The sequence below is a fragment of the Arachis hypogaea genome, chromosome 15 (assembly GCF_003086295.3).
Source record: "Arachis hypogaea cultivar Tifrunner chromosome 15, arahy.Tifrunner.gnm2.J5K5, whole genome shotgun sequence".
In the NCBI taxonomy this organism is placed as follows: Eukaryota; Viridiplantae; Streptophyta; class Magnoliopsida; order Fabales; family Fabaceae; genus Arachis; species Arachis hypogaea.
In genome coordinates, this window is record NC_092050.1 from 81,328,675 (window position 1) to 81,343,308 (window position 14,634).

The window sequence follows — 14,634 nt, forward strand, 5'->3', positions numbered from 1 at the left end:
TTTATGTTATGCTTTACTGTTTTAGATATGTTTTAAGATGAATCCTGTGATGGATATGAAGTTCTATGATTGCCTTTGGCGTTCCGGGGTCTTATATCTTACATCACTGGGCACTATTACCATACTGAGAACCTCCAGTTCTCATACCATATTCTATTGTTGTTTTCTAGATGCAGGTCACAACCCACCTCGGTGAGTTGCTTTGATGGTGACAGAGCGGAGGATCCTGGATAAATTTTGGAGTCTTTTATTTATTTTGTTTACATCTCTCATCCTTTGTATTTTACTTTTTCCTAGAGGCTTATTTTGAGAGAGAAATCTTGTATAAGCTGTTTTAACTTCAGATTTCTGTATGGTCTGTATAAAGCTAGCCAACTTAAACTCCGCGAGCCGTGGCTAGATTCTTATGCTATTATACTCCTATCTTTTGTTATATTATATCTTTTCTTGCACGTTAATTTAGTATCTTCGTGTGTACGTTTTGCACTTTTCAAATCCTATTTTTGAGCTGTATCCTTCATCGGGCTTCTAGAATATATTATTTCTTCTCTATATTATATGTATAAGCTTAGAACTGTAGTAACCTTTCATTAACCTTTGCCTCACGATGTGAGGTAAGGCTTAGAGTAATTAAGGTGATACATTTAGTGGTATCAGAGTAGTTCGTCCTCTTGAGCCTGAGGGATGGATCGATTGTGCTTTATTGCATACTCTGTGTATCTTTTTCTTTGATGTTATTAGGTTATCTACTTGATATTGCAAGCATGCTTGTTTGTGAGTGCCTTTTTGGGATAATTGAAGCACTAGGCTTTTGATATTGAGAATGATCACCTTGATATCAATTGTTTGGTGTAGACAGGAACCCTAATGGCCACTCACGGATGAGGTCGTACATATTCACGAGCCGAGAGTAGGAATGCACAACCGGCCAATAACTAAGCCAAATTCATGGCGGCAATTGCTAATCTGGTGAATAACATAGAAGCTAATACTGCTGCGACTCTACAAGCTGTGCTGAGGTTAGACCAATCGGCTGGAAACGGAAATGGGAATGGCGAAGGAAACATGAATGATAATGTTGAAGGAAGTGGTGATAATATGGAAAGTACTCCGATAACCTTGGCAATTTTTCTCAAGGTTCATCCTTCAAGTTTCCGAGGTTCATCCAACCCCACAGAAGCAGATAACTGGTTCGAGGCCATGGAGCGTGCGCTGCAAGCACAATATGTCCCGAATAACCAATACGTGAAGTTTGCTGATTATCAGCTTCTGGGAGAGGCTCAGCATTGGTGGCAAGGAGAGTGCCGCTTGCTACAGCTTCAGAATGCCGATGTTCCTTGGGATGTTTTCCAAACGGCCTTATACAAGAAGTACTTTCCTGAGTCTACAAGGGAAGCGAAGGCGATGGAACTTATGCAGCTGAAGCAAGGTTCCTTATCTGTGGCGGATTACACTAGCCGATTTGAGGAGCTTTGTAGGTTTTCTAGAGTATGTTAGGGTGCCGCGGAGACCTATGAAAGCTGGAGGTGTATCAAGTACCAAAGGGGCTTGAAGGATAGCATCATGACTACTGTGGCTCCTATGGAGATTCATATTTTCTCCGATTTGGTGAATAAGGTGAGAGCAGTTGAAGAATATGCAAAGACAGTAGCTTCATCAAAGGACACTCATGGAGGAAACACTAGTCGGGGACGTGGCAAGTACTTTCAGCCGAGGGTGCAGAATTTCAAAAGAGGAGGACATGCGCCTTAAGGACAAGGAGGCTTCAGAAAGAACACTCATGATCAGTTTCAGCGTGGCAAAGGGAGAGGAAATCAGAGTAACATTTTTCCGGATTTAGCTTGTGATCGTTGTGAACATTTTCATCCATATGACTCTTGCAAGATTGGTTTAGGTGGTTGCTTCAACTGTGGATTGCCTAGTCATATTGCGAGGGATTGCACTCGTGGGAAGAACTTGAATGCGGGTCAGAGTCAACATCAAGGGCGAGTATTTGCTGTGAACGCCAAGGATGCTACTAAGGCGGATCCGTTGATGGGAGGTATATGTTTAATTGGCGATAAAACCTTAGCTGCATTGTATGATACTGGAGCTTTGCATTCGTTTCTTTCATTTGACAAAGTTGAGGAACTAGGCTTGAAAGAGTCAGAGTTAGCATTTGAATTGCATGTACATACTCCGCATCAGACGGTTATGACTAGGTCAGGTTGTAGGCAAGTAGGTTTCAAGCTTGATAGTAGAGATTTTGTGCATGACTTGATTTGTTTACCAATGGTTGGGTTGGAGATGATTTTGGGGTTTGATTGGTTGTCAAAGAATCAAGTTATGTTGGATTGCTTTGAGCGGTCAATTCAGTTTATGCCAGAAGGAGAAAATGGAGATGTGGGGAAGAGTGTCACGGTTATATTCTGTTGGCTACAAATGTGTTAGGTAATAATCAGAACTTAGATCAGATTTTGGTAATTAGAGACTTTCCGGAGGTATTCCCGGAAGATATTCCTAAATTCCCACCTCAAAAGGATATTGAATTTGCGATTGAATTGGTGCCTGGAACCGGACCACTGTCGATTGCGCCGTATAGGATGGCTCCGATAGAGCTGGCGGAACTAAAGACGCAGTTGGAAGAGCTTCTGAACAAGAGGTTCATTCGACCGAGTGTATCTCCATGGGGAGCGCCAGTTTTATTGGTGAAGAAGAAGGATGGAGGAATCTGATTGTGTGTGGATTATCGACAATTGAACAAAGTGACTATGAAGAACAAGTACCCACTGCCAAGGATAGATGACTTGATGGATCAACTGCAAAGAGCTGGAATGTTTTCTAAGATTGACTTAAGATTCGATTACCATCAGATAAGGGTGAAAGAGGATGACATTCTGAAAACTGCGTTTAGGATGCGCTATGGACACTATGAGTTTGCGGTGATGTCCTTTGGGTAAACAAATGCACCTGCTGTGTTCATGGATTACATGAACAGAGTATTTCGTCCCTTTTTGGACAAATTCGTGGTGGTTTTCATAGATGATATCTTAGTTTATTCTAAGACGGCGAAGGAGCATGAGGAACACTTGAGAATTGTGTTGTAAATTTTAAAGGAGCGGGAATTGTATGCTAAGTGGTCCAAATGTCAGTTCTGGAAGGAGGAAGTGAAGTTCCTAGGTCATGTGGTGAGCAAAGGAGGAATAGTGGTGGATCCTTCGAAGGTAGAAGCAGTGATGGAATGGGAAGGGCCAACGACGGTGATGGAAGTCAAAAGCTTCTTGGGCTTAGTCGAATATTACCGGAGATTCATTGAAGGATTTTCTCGGATTGCACTACCGATGACTGATCCACCTCAAGAGACTATGTTGGTAAAGACTTTATCAATAAAATCCCGTTGCAAGTATAGCTCTTCCCAACAACAATCCTCGAGTATCAAATTTAGAAGGGATTTGGTTGTCACAAGTTCAACCCTAATAAAAGTAACCGAAGTATTCAAATCTCGGGTCGTCTTACAAAGAATGGGCAAACATGTGCTTCAACATTGGTTAGAAATCCGGGGTTGCAAGTCATGAGCAAGAAATTAAATTAGGAATCTTAAGAAGCAAGTAATCTTGGAATGCAAGAAACTAATACAAACAATTAGAACAAAATGTGAATAATTCCAAACTCATCAAATAACATCCAATGTAATTCTATTCTAACTAAACAAGTAACTATAACTAAGACAAAGCAATAAAGATTTTTGGGTTTTCAAATATGAATGATAAAAGTAACTCTTGGCTAGGCATGGGAATTGAGGTCACTATCCTTGTCTAATAACCATATCTTGACAATTATGAGGAACCAAACTCATTAAGTCTACTTCTATACATGAAGTATGTTAAATGGTTTGGTCAACATCAACCCATAAGGTCCAACCTCACTGCTAATTAATCTAGTAGTAGGCTAGTGTCAATGGCTATCAAATTGACCACTAAGGGTTCCTAAATCATCAAATCTATTAGACCCATTAACTCAAGCTTACCCAATAATCTTAGCCTAGGCCAAGAGTAAAGAGAACTACTCCATAATCAAAGGAGACATTTCATCAAACACATGGTAAGCATTCATAAAATATCTAATTAAGTTGTAGTTAAATTGAAACTAACAAGTACCCACTAACAATTATCAACAAACAATCATTCAAATAACACAATTGATCATGGAAACCATCAATGCAACAATAACAAATCAAGATCTATAAGATTCACGGAATGGGTGTAAAATGACAAACAACAAGGAAACATAAAACTATCACAAGATCTAAGCAAAATTATTCTAGAGAATTCAAATTAAACAACTAAAACTAGTAATTAACAAGATCCAATTCAGAATTCAACAAGGGAAGATCAAATCAAAGCTAGATCTAGAGAGGAACAAAGGTTTCTCTCTCTAGAAGAACAAACAACCAAAAACTAGCTAAATTATGTCAAAGTGTAAAATGATTGATCCCCTCTTTCCCCCTAGCATCCTTAGGTCTTTTCCATGCAGAAACAGCTTGAATTTGGGCCTGATGAGCCTCAGAAATCGCCAGGCACGATTTCCTTTAATGAGGTCACGTGAGCTTCCCGCGCGTGCGTGCCGATTGCTTTTGAGATCCACGCGTGCGCGCCATGTGTGTGTGTGCGTCGGTGGGAATTGTTTGATCCGCGTGGATGTGTCCATCCTTGCGCGCCGCTTCCAGCTTTCCTCATGCACGCGTGCGTGTGCAGTGCGCGTGCGCGCCCTTTGCGAAGTTCTCAAAATCCAAATCTTCATGTCCCTTCCTCTTGGGCATGCTTTCTTTCTCTCTTCTAGGCCATTCTTGCCCTATAAATCCTGAAATCACTCAAAAAATACATCACGGCATCGAATGGCAATAAAAGAGGATTAAAATATAGAAATTCTAAGGCAAAATAAGCATGTTTTTTATCATGAAGCAAAATCAGGAAGAGGACACAAAACCATGCATTTCTTGTGAATAAGTGTCAGAAATATTGACAAAAACCCCCAAATTAAGCACAATATAAACCACAAAATTGAGGTTTATCAAATCTCTCCACACTTAAACCAAGCATGTCCTCATGCTTAAAATAAAAATACCAAAGATCATGGTAAGAAAGGGTTTATGCAATGCAATTTTCCTAAATGAATGCATGCAACTAATATAAAATCATCTATCTAGTCGGTCAAGGGTAAATCTATCCTCCAAGAAAACATATGAGCATATGGGGTGAAAATGCTATGTAGTTCACGAATCCTACTAATTTGAACATCAACATGAAGTGCATATAACTTGCTAGATGAACGCTTGTGAAAGCCGGGAACAAGGAGTTGAGCATCGAACCCTCACTGGAAGTGTATCCGCTCTATTCGCTCGAGTGTATAGGGTTCGTCATTCAATCCTCTCCTAATCATTCTTCCAAGATTTGTCTTTCATCTAATAATCAACAATTACTTAATTCATGCTTACAAGTATCATGAGGTCTTCTTCATGGGTTGTAAAGGGGCTAGGGTGAAGGTAGGGATGTATATGGTCAAGTGAGCTTAAAATTTGAGTCCTTGATTAACCTAAGATCCCACTAGACACATAGGACAACCTATTACAATTATAATACAATACCTAGCTACTCATGGGTTTAACTTTTTGCATACTCATGCATTCTTTCCAATTCACATTCCTTATGCATTGTTATTATCACTTTGTCTTGGGGCATTTTTGTCCCCTTTCATTGCTTTCTCTCTTTTTTTTATTTATTTTTTGTTTCTTCTATTTTTCTGTTTCTTTTTCTTACATTCTCATATAGACACATACAATTACTTTTTCTTTTTGGTCCCTACTTTCTTATGGTTTCATGTATAAAAGTTCCAACGCACATGGCTCAATAATTTAATACATGAGTATGTTTCCACTTCCCAAAATTTCCAATTACAATTACAATACACCTATTTATATCTACCCAAATTTCCCAAGTACACCCTCCCAATTAATTGATACACACCTCCACTTATCTAAGCTAATCAAGGATCCAAATTTAGGGACAATCATTGTTTTTCGCTTAGGGTTGTTGATGTGCTCTTTTTAAGAACAAAGAGGGTTTACCATAGGCTCAAAGTTGGTTAGCAATCTTAGATAAAAGGGTTAAGGCCGTTTGGGAAAAGTAACTATTGAAATGATGGCCTCAATCATGTAAATGCATTCATACACAAAGTAATGGACATATAGAATCAGACAAAGCAAGGATTACAATCATAGAGAGAGAACAATGCACACAAGAATGGGAATTAATCGTTAGAAGATATAACCACAAAATAGGCTCAAAACTTACATACTTGTGTTCTTAGCTCAATCACTATGTTCCAAAATACATTCTTAAAGTAAGTTTTCCGCAAAATTTTTTTCTCACAACGGCGCCATTTTGATGAACGAAGATTTGCTCGATGGTCTAGATTACTTCTTATAGAAAATAATTACTTCGTTGTAAGCATGGCTCCAAACCAACAAACAATTCTCACATAAAAAATTTTGGTTGTCACATGTACAAACCCCAAATAAGAATTAACCAGAGTATTTGGACTCCGGGTCGTCTCACAAGGAATTGCAATGAAATGGTAAATTATTGGCTATAAAGGGACAAGGGGGTTTGATTTTTAGTTAACAAGAAAAGTAAATAACAAGAAAGTAAATGACAAGAACTAATAAAGAAAGGTAAACAATTCTTGGCTAAGCATAGGAATTAAGATCACCATCCTTGTCAACAAACCATACATTGATAATTATGAGGGGCCAACCTATTAAGTCTACCTCCAAAAGCTTTAAGTACGTAATATCTACTCCTAAGCTTGAAGTATGTCAAATAGGCTTGATCACATCAACCCATAAGTCCCAACCTATCTACTAATTAGATTAGTAGTGGGTTAGTGTCAATGGATATCAAATTGATCAGCAAGGGTTCTCAAATCACCAATTCAATGAGACCCAATGACTCAAGGTCACTCAATTCCCTTAGCCTAGGCCAAGAGTAAAGAAAACTACTCAAACACTATAGAAAGCATTATATCAAAAACCTAATGTGGAATAAAAGTAAACATTACAAAATGCTAAAATTAATAAAACCCATAACTAATACAAGTAAAAAATCAATAATAGCAAGCAAGATCAACATAAAAGAAACATAGAAACATGAAATTTCATTAAAGGAAATCAAGATCCAACAATTTTTTATCAACATAAAAGATAGCAAAATGAGAATTTAACACTACAACTAAAGAAACAAGATGTAGAAATAAGAAATTGTAGAAGAAATAAGATGGAATCATGAAATTGAATCAAGATCTACAAGATATTAAACTAACCTAACCTAATTCTAGAGAGAAGAGGGAGCTTCTCTCTCTAGAAACTACTCTACATGATGCTAACACTTCAAACAATTGCTCCCCCTTTTTTTTTTCATACAACATAGGGAAAAGCTATTCTACACATTCTTGACAAGTGGTTAGGCTAGTAGGCAAGAAAACACTTATAAATTCATGCACCATTCAAGACAAAGCATTTCCTCTAACTTCAATAATTCATCCATACCAAAATGATGAAAACTATATGAACATCCTATCTATCCAACAAGAGCAACAAATCTAGCAATCCTATGCAATTAACAACATCAAGAAGTCACAAAATTCACAAGAATATAAAGCTAAAAACAAGATGGTATACACAAGGAAGATCTTACCACGGTGGGATGCCTCCCACCAAGCATTTTTCTTTAACGTCCTTAAGTTGGACGCTCAGTCGCTTAAGATTCTCCTTCCTTAGGTGCATCCGCCAATAGGAACACCTCTAGCTCTTTTGGGAGCTTGTAGCCATGATACTTCTTCACTCTATATCCATTCCCCTTGAAGGTTGCTTCACTTTTGGGATCAAACAACTCCACCACTCCATAGGGCTTTATCTCCTCACCTTGAAGGGTCCTTCCCATCTAGAACGGAGCTTGCTAGGCATGAATCTAAGCCTCGAGTTGTAGAGGAGAACCTTATCACCTTCTTGGAAATCCTTCTTCTGGATGTGATGGTCGTGAAATGCCTTAGTCTTTTCCTTGTAAATTTGGGCATTCTCATACGCTTCGTTCCTCAAACACTCGAGCTCCTCTAGTTGTAATTTTCTGGCTACTTCCGCCTTGGTTGGTTCCATGTTGCACTGCTTTACCGCCCAATAGGCTCTATGCTCAATTTCCACCGGAAGGTGGCATGCCTTACCATAGACGATCCGGAAGGGCCTCATCCCTAACGGGGTCTTATAGGCCGTCTTATACGCCCATAGTGCATCTCCTAACCGGAAGCTCCAATCCTTCCTTTGTGGATTGACCACTTTCTCCAAGATTCTCTTGATCTCCCGGTTGGACACTTCTGCTTGTCCATTGGTTTGCGAATGATAAGCAGTGGCAACCTTATGCAATACTCCATAGCATTTGAGCAGTATCTCTACTTTCCTGTTACAAAAGTGGGATCTTTGGTCGCTCACGATTGCTCGTGGTGACCCATAACGGCATACAATGTGATTTCTAATAAAAGAAACAACGGTATTGGCGTCGTCAAGGCGGGTAGGAATTGCTTCTACCCACTTTGACACGTAGTCAACCGCTAACAGAATATATAGATACCCACTTGTGTTGGGAAACGGTCCCATAAAGTCAATGCCCCATACATCAAATATCTCACAAAACAACATATGTTGCTGAGTGGTTGACGAAATTGTGATCTCCAGGCTCGAACAAATCCTGGTAATGGCTCCAAAGCTTGGTGCTCTGATCTTATTTCATAATTGTCACAACTTCGATACAACTAACCAGCAAGTGCACTGGGTCGTCCAAGTAATACCTTACGTGAGTAAGGGTCGAATCCCACGGAGATTATTGGTATGAAGCAAGCTATGGTCACCTTGTAAATCTCAGTCAGGCAGATATAAAGTGATAATGGTGTTTTCGAATATTATATAGTAAAATAGGGATAGAGGTACTTATGTAATTCATTAGTGAGAATTTCAGATAAGGGAATGGAGATGCTTTTCGTTCCTCTGAACCTCTGCTTTCCTGCTATCTTCATCCAATCAGTCTTACTCCTTTCCATGGCTGGCTGTATGCAAGGGCATCACCGTTGTCAGTGGCTACATCCCTTCCTCTCAGTGAATAATATGCTCACGCACCCTGTCACGGCACGGCTATTCATCTGTCGGTTCTCGATCATGCTGGAATAGGATTCACCCTCCTTTTGCGTCTGTCACTAACGCCCAGCACTCGCGAGTTTGAAGCTCGTCACAGTCATTCAATCATTGAATCCTACTCGGAATACCACAGACAAGGTTTAGACTTTCCGGATTCTCTTGAATGCCGCCATCATTCTAGCTTACGCCACGAAGATTCCGGTTAAGAGATCTAAGAGATATTCATTCTAGCTTATTTCATGTAGAACAGAAGTGTTTGTCAGGCACGCGTTCATAAGGGAGATGGTGATGAGCGTCACACATAATCATCACCTTCATCACGTTCTTGGGTGCGAATGGATATCTTAGAAGCGAAATAAGATGAATTGAATAGAAAACAGTAGTACTTGCATTAATCTTTGAAGAACAGCAGAGCTCCACACCTTAATCTATGGAGTGTAGAAACTCTACCGTTGAAAATACATAAGTGAAGGTCCAGGCATGGCCGAGATGGCCAGCCCCCTAAAACGTGATCAAAGGATCATAAGGTAATCCAAAGATGCCTAATACAATAGTAATAGGTCCTATTTATAATAAACTAGCTACTAGGGTTTACATGAGTAAGTAATTGATGCATAAATCCACTTCCGGGGCCCACTTGGTGTGTGTTTGGGCTGAGCTTAAGTGTAGCACGTGCAGAGGCCATTTGTGGAGTTGAACGCCAGTTTTTGTGCCAGTTTGGGCGTTCAACTCTGGTTTTGGATCCTTTTCTGGCGCTGGACGCCAGATTTGGGCAGAGAGCTGGCGTTGAACGCCGGTTTACGTCGTCTATTCTTGGCCAAAGTATGGACTATTATATATTGCCGGAAAGCCCTGGATGTCTACTTTCCAACGCAATTGGAAGCGCGCCATTTCGAGTTCTGTAGCTCCAGAAAATCCACTTTGAGTGCAGGGAGGTCAGAATCCAACAGCATCAGGAATCCTTCTTCAACCTCTGAATCTGATTTTTGCTCAAGTCCCTCAATTTCAGCCAGAAAATACCTGAAATCACAGAAAAACACACAAACTCATAGTAAAGTCCAGAAATGTGAATTTAACATAAAATCTATTAAAAACATCCCTAAAAGTAACTAGATTCTACTAAAAATATACTAAAAACAATGCCAAAAAGCGTATAAATTATCCGCTCATCACAACACCAAACTTAAATTGTTGCTTGTCCCCAAGCAACTGAAAATCAAAATAGGATAGAAAAGAATAGAATATACTATAAATTCCAAACTATCAATGAAACATAGCTCCAATCAAATGAGCGGGACTTATAGCTTTTTGCCTCTTGAATAGTTTTGGCATCTCACTTTATCCATTGAGGTTCAGAATGATTGGCATCTATAGGAACTCAGAGTTCAGATAGTGTTATTGATTCTCCTAGTTCAGTATGATGATTCTTGAACACAGCTATTTTATGAGTCTTGGCCGTGGCCCTAAGCACTTTGTTTTCCAGTATTACCACCGGATACATAAATGCCACAGACACATAATTGGGTGAACCTTTTCAGATTGTGACTCAGCTTTGCTAAAGTCCCCAATTAGAGGTGTCCAGGGTTCTTAAGCACACTCTTCTTTCTTTTTTTTTTTTGCTTTGGACCTTGACTTTAACCGCTCAGTCTCAAGTTTGGTTAGGGACAGCTTGGTTTAGCCGCTTAGACCAGGATTTTATTCCTTTAGGCCCTTATATCCACTGATGCTCAAAGCCTTGGGATCCTTTTTATTGCCCTTGCCTTTTGGTTTTAAGGGTTATTGGCTTTTTGCTCTTGCCTCTTGGTTTTAAGAGCTTTTGGCTTTTACTGCTTGCTTTTTCTTTCTATATTTTTTTTTTGCCTATTGTTTTTTTTTTTTTCTGCAAGCTTTGTTTTTTTGCTGCTTTTTCTTGCTTCAAGAATCATTTTTATGATTTTTCAGATTATCAAATAACATGTCTCCTAGTCATCATTCTTTCAAGAGCCAACATATTTAACATTCTTAAACAACAACTTCAAAAGACATATGCACTGTTCAAGCATACATTCAGAAAACAAGAAGCATTGTCACCACATCAATATAATTAAGCTAAGTTCAAGGATAAATTCGAAACTCATGTACTTCTTGCTCTTTTGAGTTAAAACAGTTTTTTATTTTAAGAGAGGTGATGGATTCATAGGACATTCATAACTTTAAGACATAGTTACTAACTGCTAATGATCATGTAATGAAGACACAAACATAGATAAGCACCATAACATAGAAAACGAAAAACAGAGAAAGTAAGAACAAGGAATGAGTCCACCTTAGTGATGTCCTTGAGCTCTTCTATGTCTCTTCCTCGCCTTTGCTGCTCCTCCTTCATTGCTTTTAGATCTTCTCTGATTTCATGAAGGATGATAGAGTGCTCTTGATGTTCCACCCTTAGTTGCTTCCAATAATTGTGTGGAAGAAAATGTATCCCCTGAGGTGTCTCAGGGATCTCCTGATTTGCAGTCAAATGTTCTACCACTGAGCTATAGACCCTTGATGGAAGCTTTTGTCTTCCCTTTTCTTGATGTTCCACACCAAACTTAGAATGTTGCTCGCCCTCGAGCAAAAGAAGAAAGAATAGAAGAAGAAGAAGATATGGAGGAGATGGAGGGATGTGTGTATGGATGTGAGTGGTGGATGAAAAACAGAAGGGATGGTCATGAATGGAGAGATAGAGGGTGAGGTGGGTGGGGATCCTGTGGGATTCACAGATCCTGAGATGATCCTGTGGGTCCACAGATCCTGAGATGATCCTGTGGGGTCCACAGATCTTGAGGTGTCAAGGCATTTACATCCCTGCACCACTTTAGGCATGCAAAATGCCCTTGCACACAACTCTGGGCGTTCAGCGCTAGGTTGGTGCCCATTTTGGGCGTTCAACGCCCCTTTGATGCCATTTCTGGCGTTGAACGCCAGAACCATGCTTGTTCTGGGCGTTCAGCGCCAGGATGCTCCCATTCTGGGCGTTCAGCGCCAGAACTATGCTCTGTTCTGGTGTTTGAACGCCAGACAGACGCTCCTCTAGGGTGTGATTTTTCTTCTGCTGTTTTTGATTCCGTTTTTGATTTTTTTGTTTATTTTGTGACTCCACATGATCATGAACCTAAGAAAACATGAAAAACAATAAAAATAAGAATTAGATAAACATTGGGTTGCCTCCCAACAAGCGCTTCTTTAATGTCAATAGCTTGACAGTGGGCTCTCATGGAGCCTCACAGATGTGCAGAGCTTTGTTGAGACTCTCCAACACCAAACTTAGAATTTGGATATGGGAGTTCAACACCAAACTTAGAGTTTGGTTGTGGCCTCCCAACACCAAACTTAGAGTTTGACTGTGGGGGCTCTGGTTGACTCTGCTTTGAGAGAAGCTTTTTCGGCTTCCTCTCCATGGTTGCAGAGGGAGATCCTTGAGTTTTAAACACAAAGGAGTCCTCATTCCATTGAAGGAATATGTCACCTCTGTCAACATCAATCACAGCTCTTGCTGTGGCCAGGAAAGGTCTTCCTAGGATGATGGATTCATCCACTTCCTTTCCAGTATCCAGGACTATGAAATCAGCAGGTATGTAAAGGCCCTCAACCTTTACTAATACATCTTCTACTTGTCCATAGGCCTGTTTTCTTGAGCTGTCTGCCATCTCTAATGAGATTTTAGCAGCTTGCACCCCATAGATTCCCAGTTTCTCTATTACAGAGAGGGGCATGAGGTTTATTCCTGAACCAAGGTCACACAGAGCCTTAAAGACCATGGTGCCTATGGTGCAGGGTATTATGAACTTTCCAGGATCCTGTCTCTTCTGAGGCAATGTCAGTTGATCCAAATCACTTAGTTCATTGATGAACAAGGGAGGTTCAACTTCCCAAGTATCAATGCCAAATAGTTTGGCATTCAGCTTCATGATTGCACCAAGAGACTTGGCAGCTTGCTCTTCAGTAACATCCTCATTCTCTTCAGAAGAGGAATACTCATCAGAGCTCATGAAGGGCATAAGAAGGTTCAATGGAATCTCTATGGTCTCTAGATGAGCCTCAGAGTCCTTTGGTTCCTCAGAGGGAAGCTCCTTATTGATCACTGGACGTCCCAGGAGGTCTTCCTCCTTGGGATTCACGTCCTCTCCTCTCCTCACAGGTTCGGCCATGGCGCTCATGTCAATGGCCTTGCACTCTCCTTTTGGATTCTCTTCTGTATTGCTTGGGAGAGTACTAGGAGGGATTTCAGTGATCCTTTTACTCAGCTGGCCCACTTGTGCTTCCAGATTTCTAATGGAAGACCTTGTTTCATTCATGAAACTTACAGTGGCCTTAGATAGATCAGAGACTAGATTTGCTAAATTAGAAGCATTTTGTTCAGAGTTCTCTGTCTGTTGCTGAGTTGATGATGGAAAAGGCTTGCTATTGCTAAACCTGTTTCTTCCACCATTATTAAAGCCTTGTTGGGGCTTTTGATCCTTCCATGAGAAACTTGGATGATTTCTCCATGTTGAGTTATAGGTGTTTCCATAAGGTTCACCTAAGTAATTTACCTCTGCTATTGCAGGGTTCTCAGGATCATAGGCTTCTTCTTCAGAAGATGCCTCTTGAGTACTGTTGGATGCAGCTTGCATTCCATGCAGACTCTGAGAAATCATATTGACTTGCTGAGTCAATATTTTGTTCTGAGCCAATATGTCATTCAGAGTATCAACTTCAAGAACTCCCTTCTTCATAGGCGTCCCATTACTCACAGGATTCCTTTCAGAAGTGCACATGAACTGGTTATTAGCAACCATGTCAATGAGTTCTTGAGCTTCTACAGGCGTTTTCTTTAGGTGAATGGATCCACCTGCAGAAGTGTCCAGTGACATTTTTTATAGCTCAGATAAACCATCATAGAATATATCCAGGATGGTCCATTCTGAAAGCATGTCAGAAGGACACTTTTTGGTCAACTGTTTGTATCTTTCCCAAGCTTCATAGAGGGATTCACCTTCTTTCTGTCTGAAGGTTTGAACATCAGCTCTAAGCTTGCTCAGCTTTTGAGGAGGAAAGTACTTGGCTAAGAAAGCCGTGACCAGCTTATCCCAAGAGTTCAGGCTGTCTTTGGGTTGAGAATCCAACCATAATCTAGCTCTGTCTCTTACAGCAAAAGGGAAAAGCATGAGCCTGTAGACTTCAGGATCTACTCCATTAGTCTTAACAGTATCACATATCTGCAAGAATTCAGTTAAGAACTGAAAAGGATCTTCAGATGGAAGTCCATGAAACTTGCAGTTCTGCTGCATCAGAGAAACTAATTGAGGTTTCAGCTCAAAGTTGTTTGCTCCAATGGCAGGAATGGAGATGCTTCTTCCATGTAAATTGGAATTAGGTGCAGTAAAGTCACCAAGCATCTTCCTTACATTATT

At 40.2% G+C, this 14,634-nt stretch overlaps 1 protein-coding gene and 1 non-coding gene across 2 annotated transcripts; both read left to right on the plus strand.

Annotated features, from left to right (window-relative positions):
• Positions 1-948: 948 nt before the first annotated feature.
• Positions 949-2,939, plus strand: LOC140179248 (uncharacterized). The gene is made up of 4 exons (XM_072217922.1): positions 949-1,488; positions 1,618-1,716; positions 1,885-2,400; positions 2,853-2,939. The coding sequence occupies exons 1-4, from the start codon at positions 949-951 to the stop codon at positions 2,937-2,939; spliced, it is 1,242 nt and encodes a 413-aa protein (XP_072074023.1).
• Positions 2,940-14,148: 11,209 nt separating this feature from the next.
• LOC112752494 (small nucleolar RNA R71) lies at positions 14,149-14,256 on the plus strand. Its single transcript, XR_003176928.1, has one exon. It is a non-coding gene; the product is annotated as a small nucleolar RNA R71 (small nucleolar RNA).
• The last annotated feature ends 378 nt before the right edge of the window (positions 14,257-14,634 follow it).

Excerpts from the sequence above, each read along its gene's own strand:
- LOC140179248 (XM_072217922.1), top strand. The coding sequence starts at position 949 with ATGGCGGCAATTGCTAATCTGGTGAATAACATAGAAGCTAATACTGCT. Across the intron at positions 1,489-1,617 it reads AGCTTTGTAGGTTTTCTAGA|GTGAGAGCAGTTGAAGAATA; the intron begins GTATGTTAGGGT and ends TTGGTGAATAAG. Across the intron at positions 1,717-1,884 it reads GCAAGTACTTTCAGCCGAGG|ATTGGTTTAGGTGGTTGCTT; the intron begins GTGCAGAATTTC and ends GACTCTTGCAAG.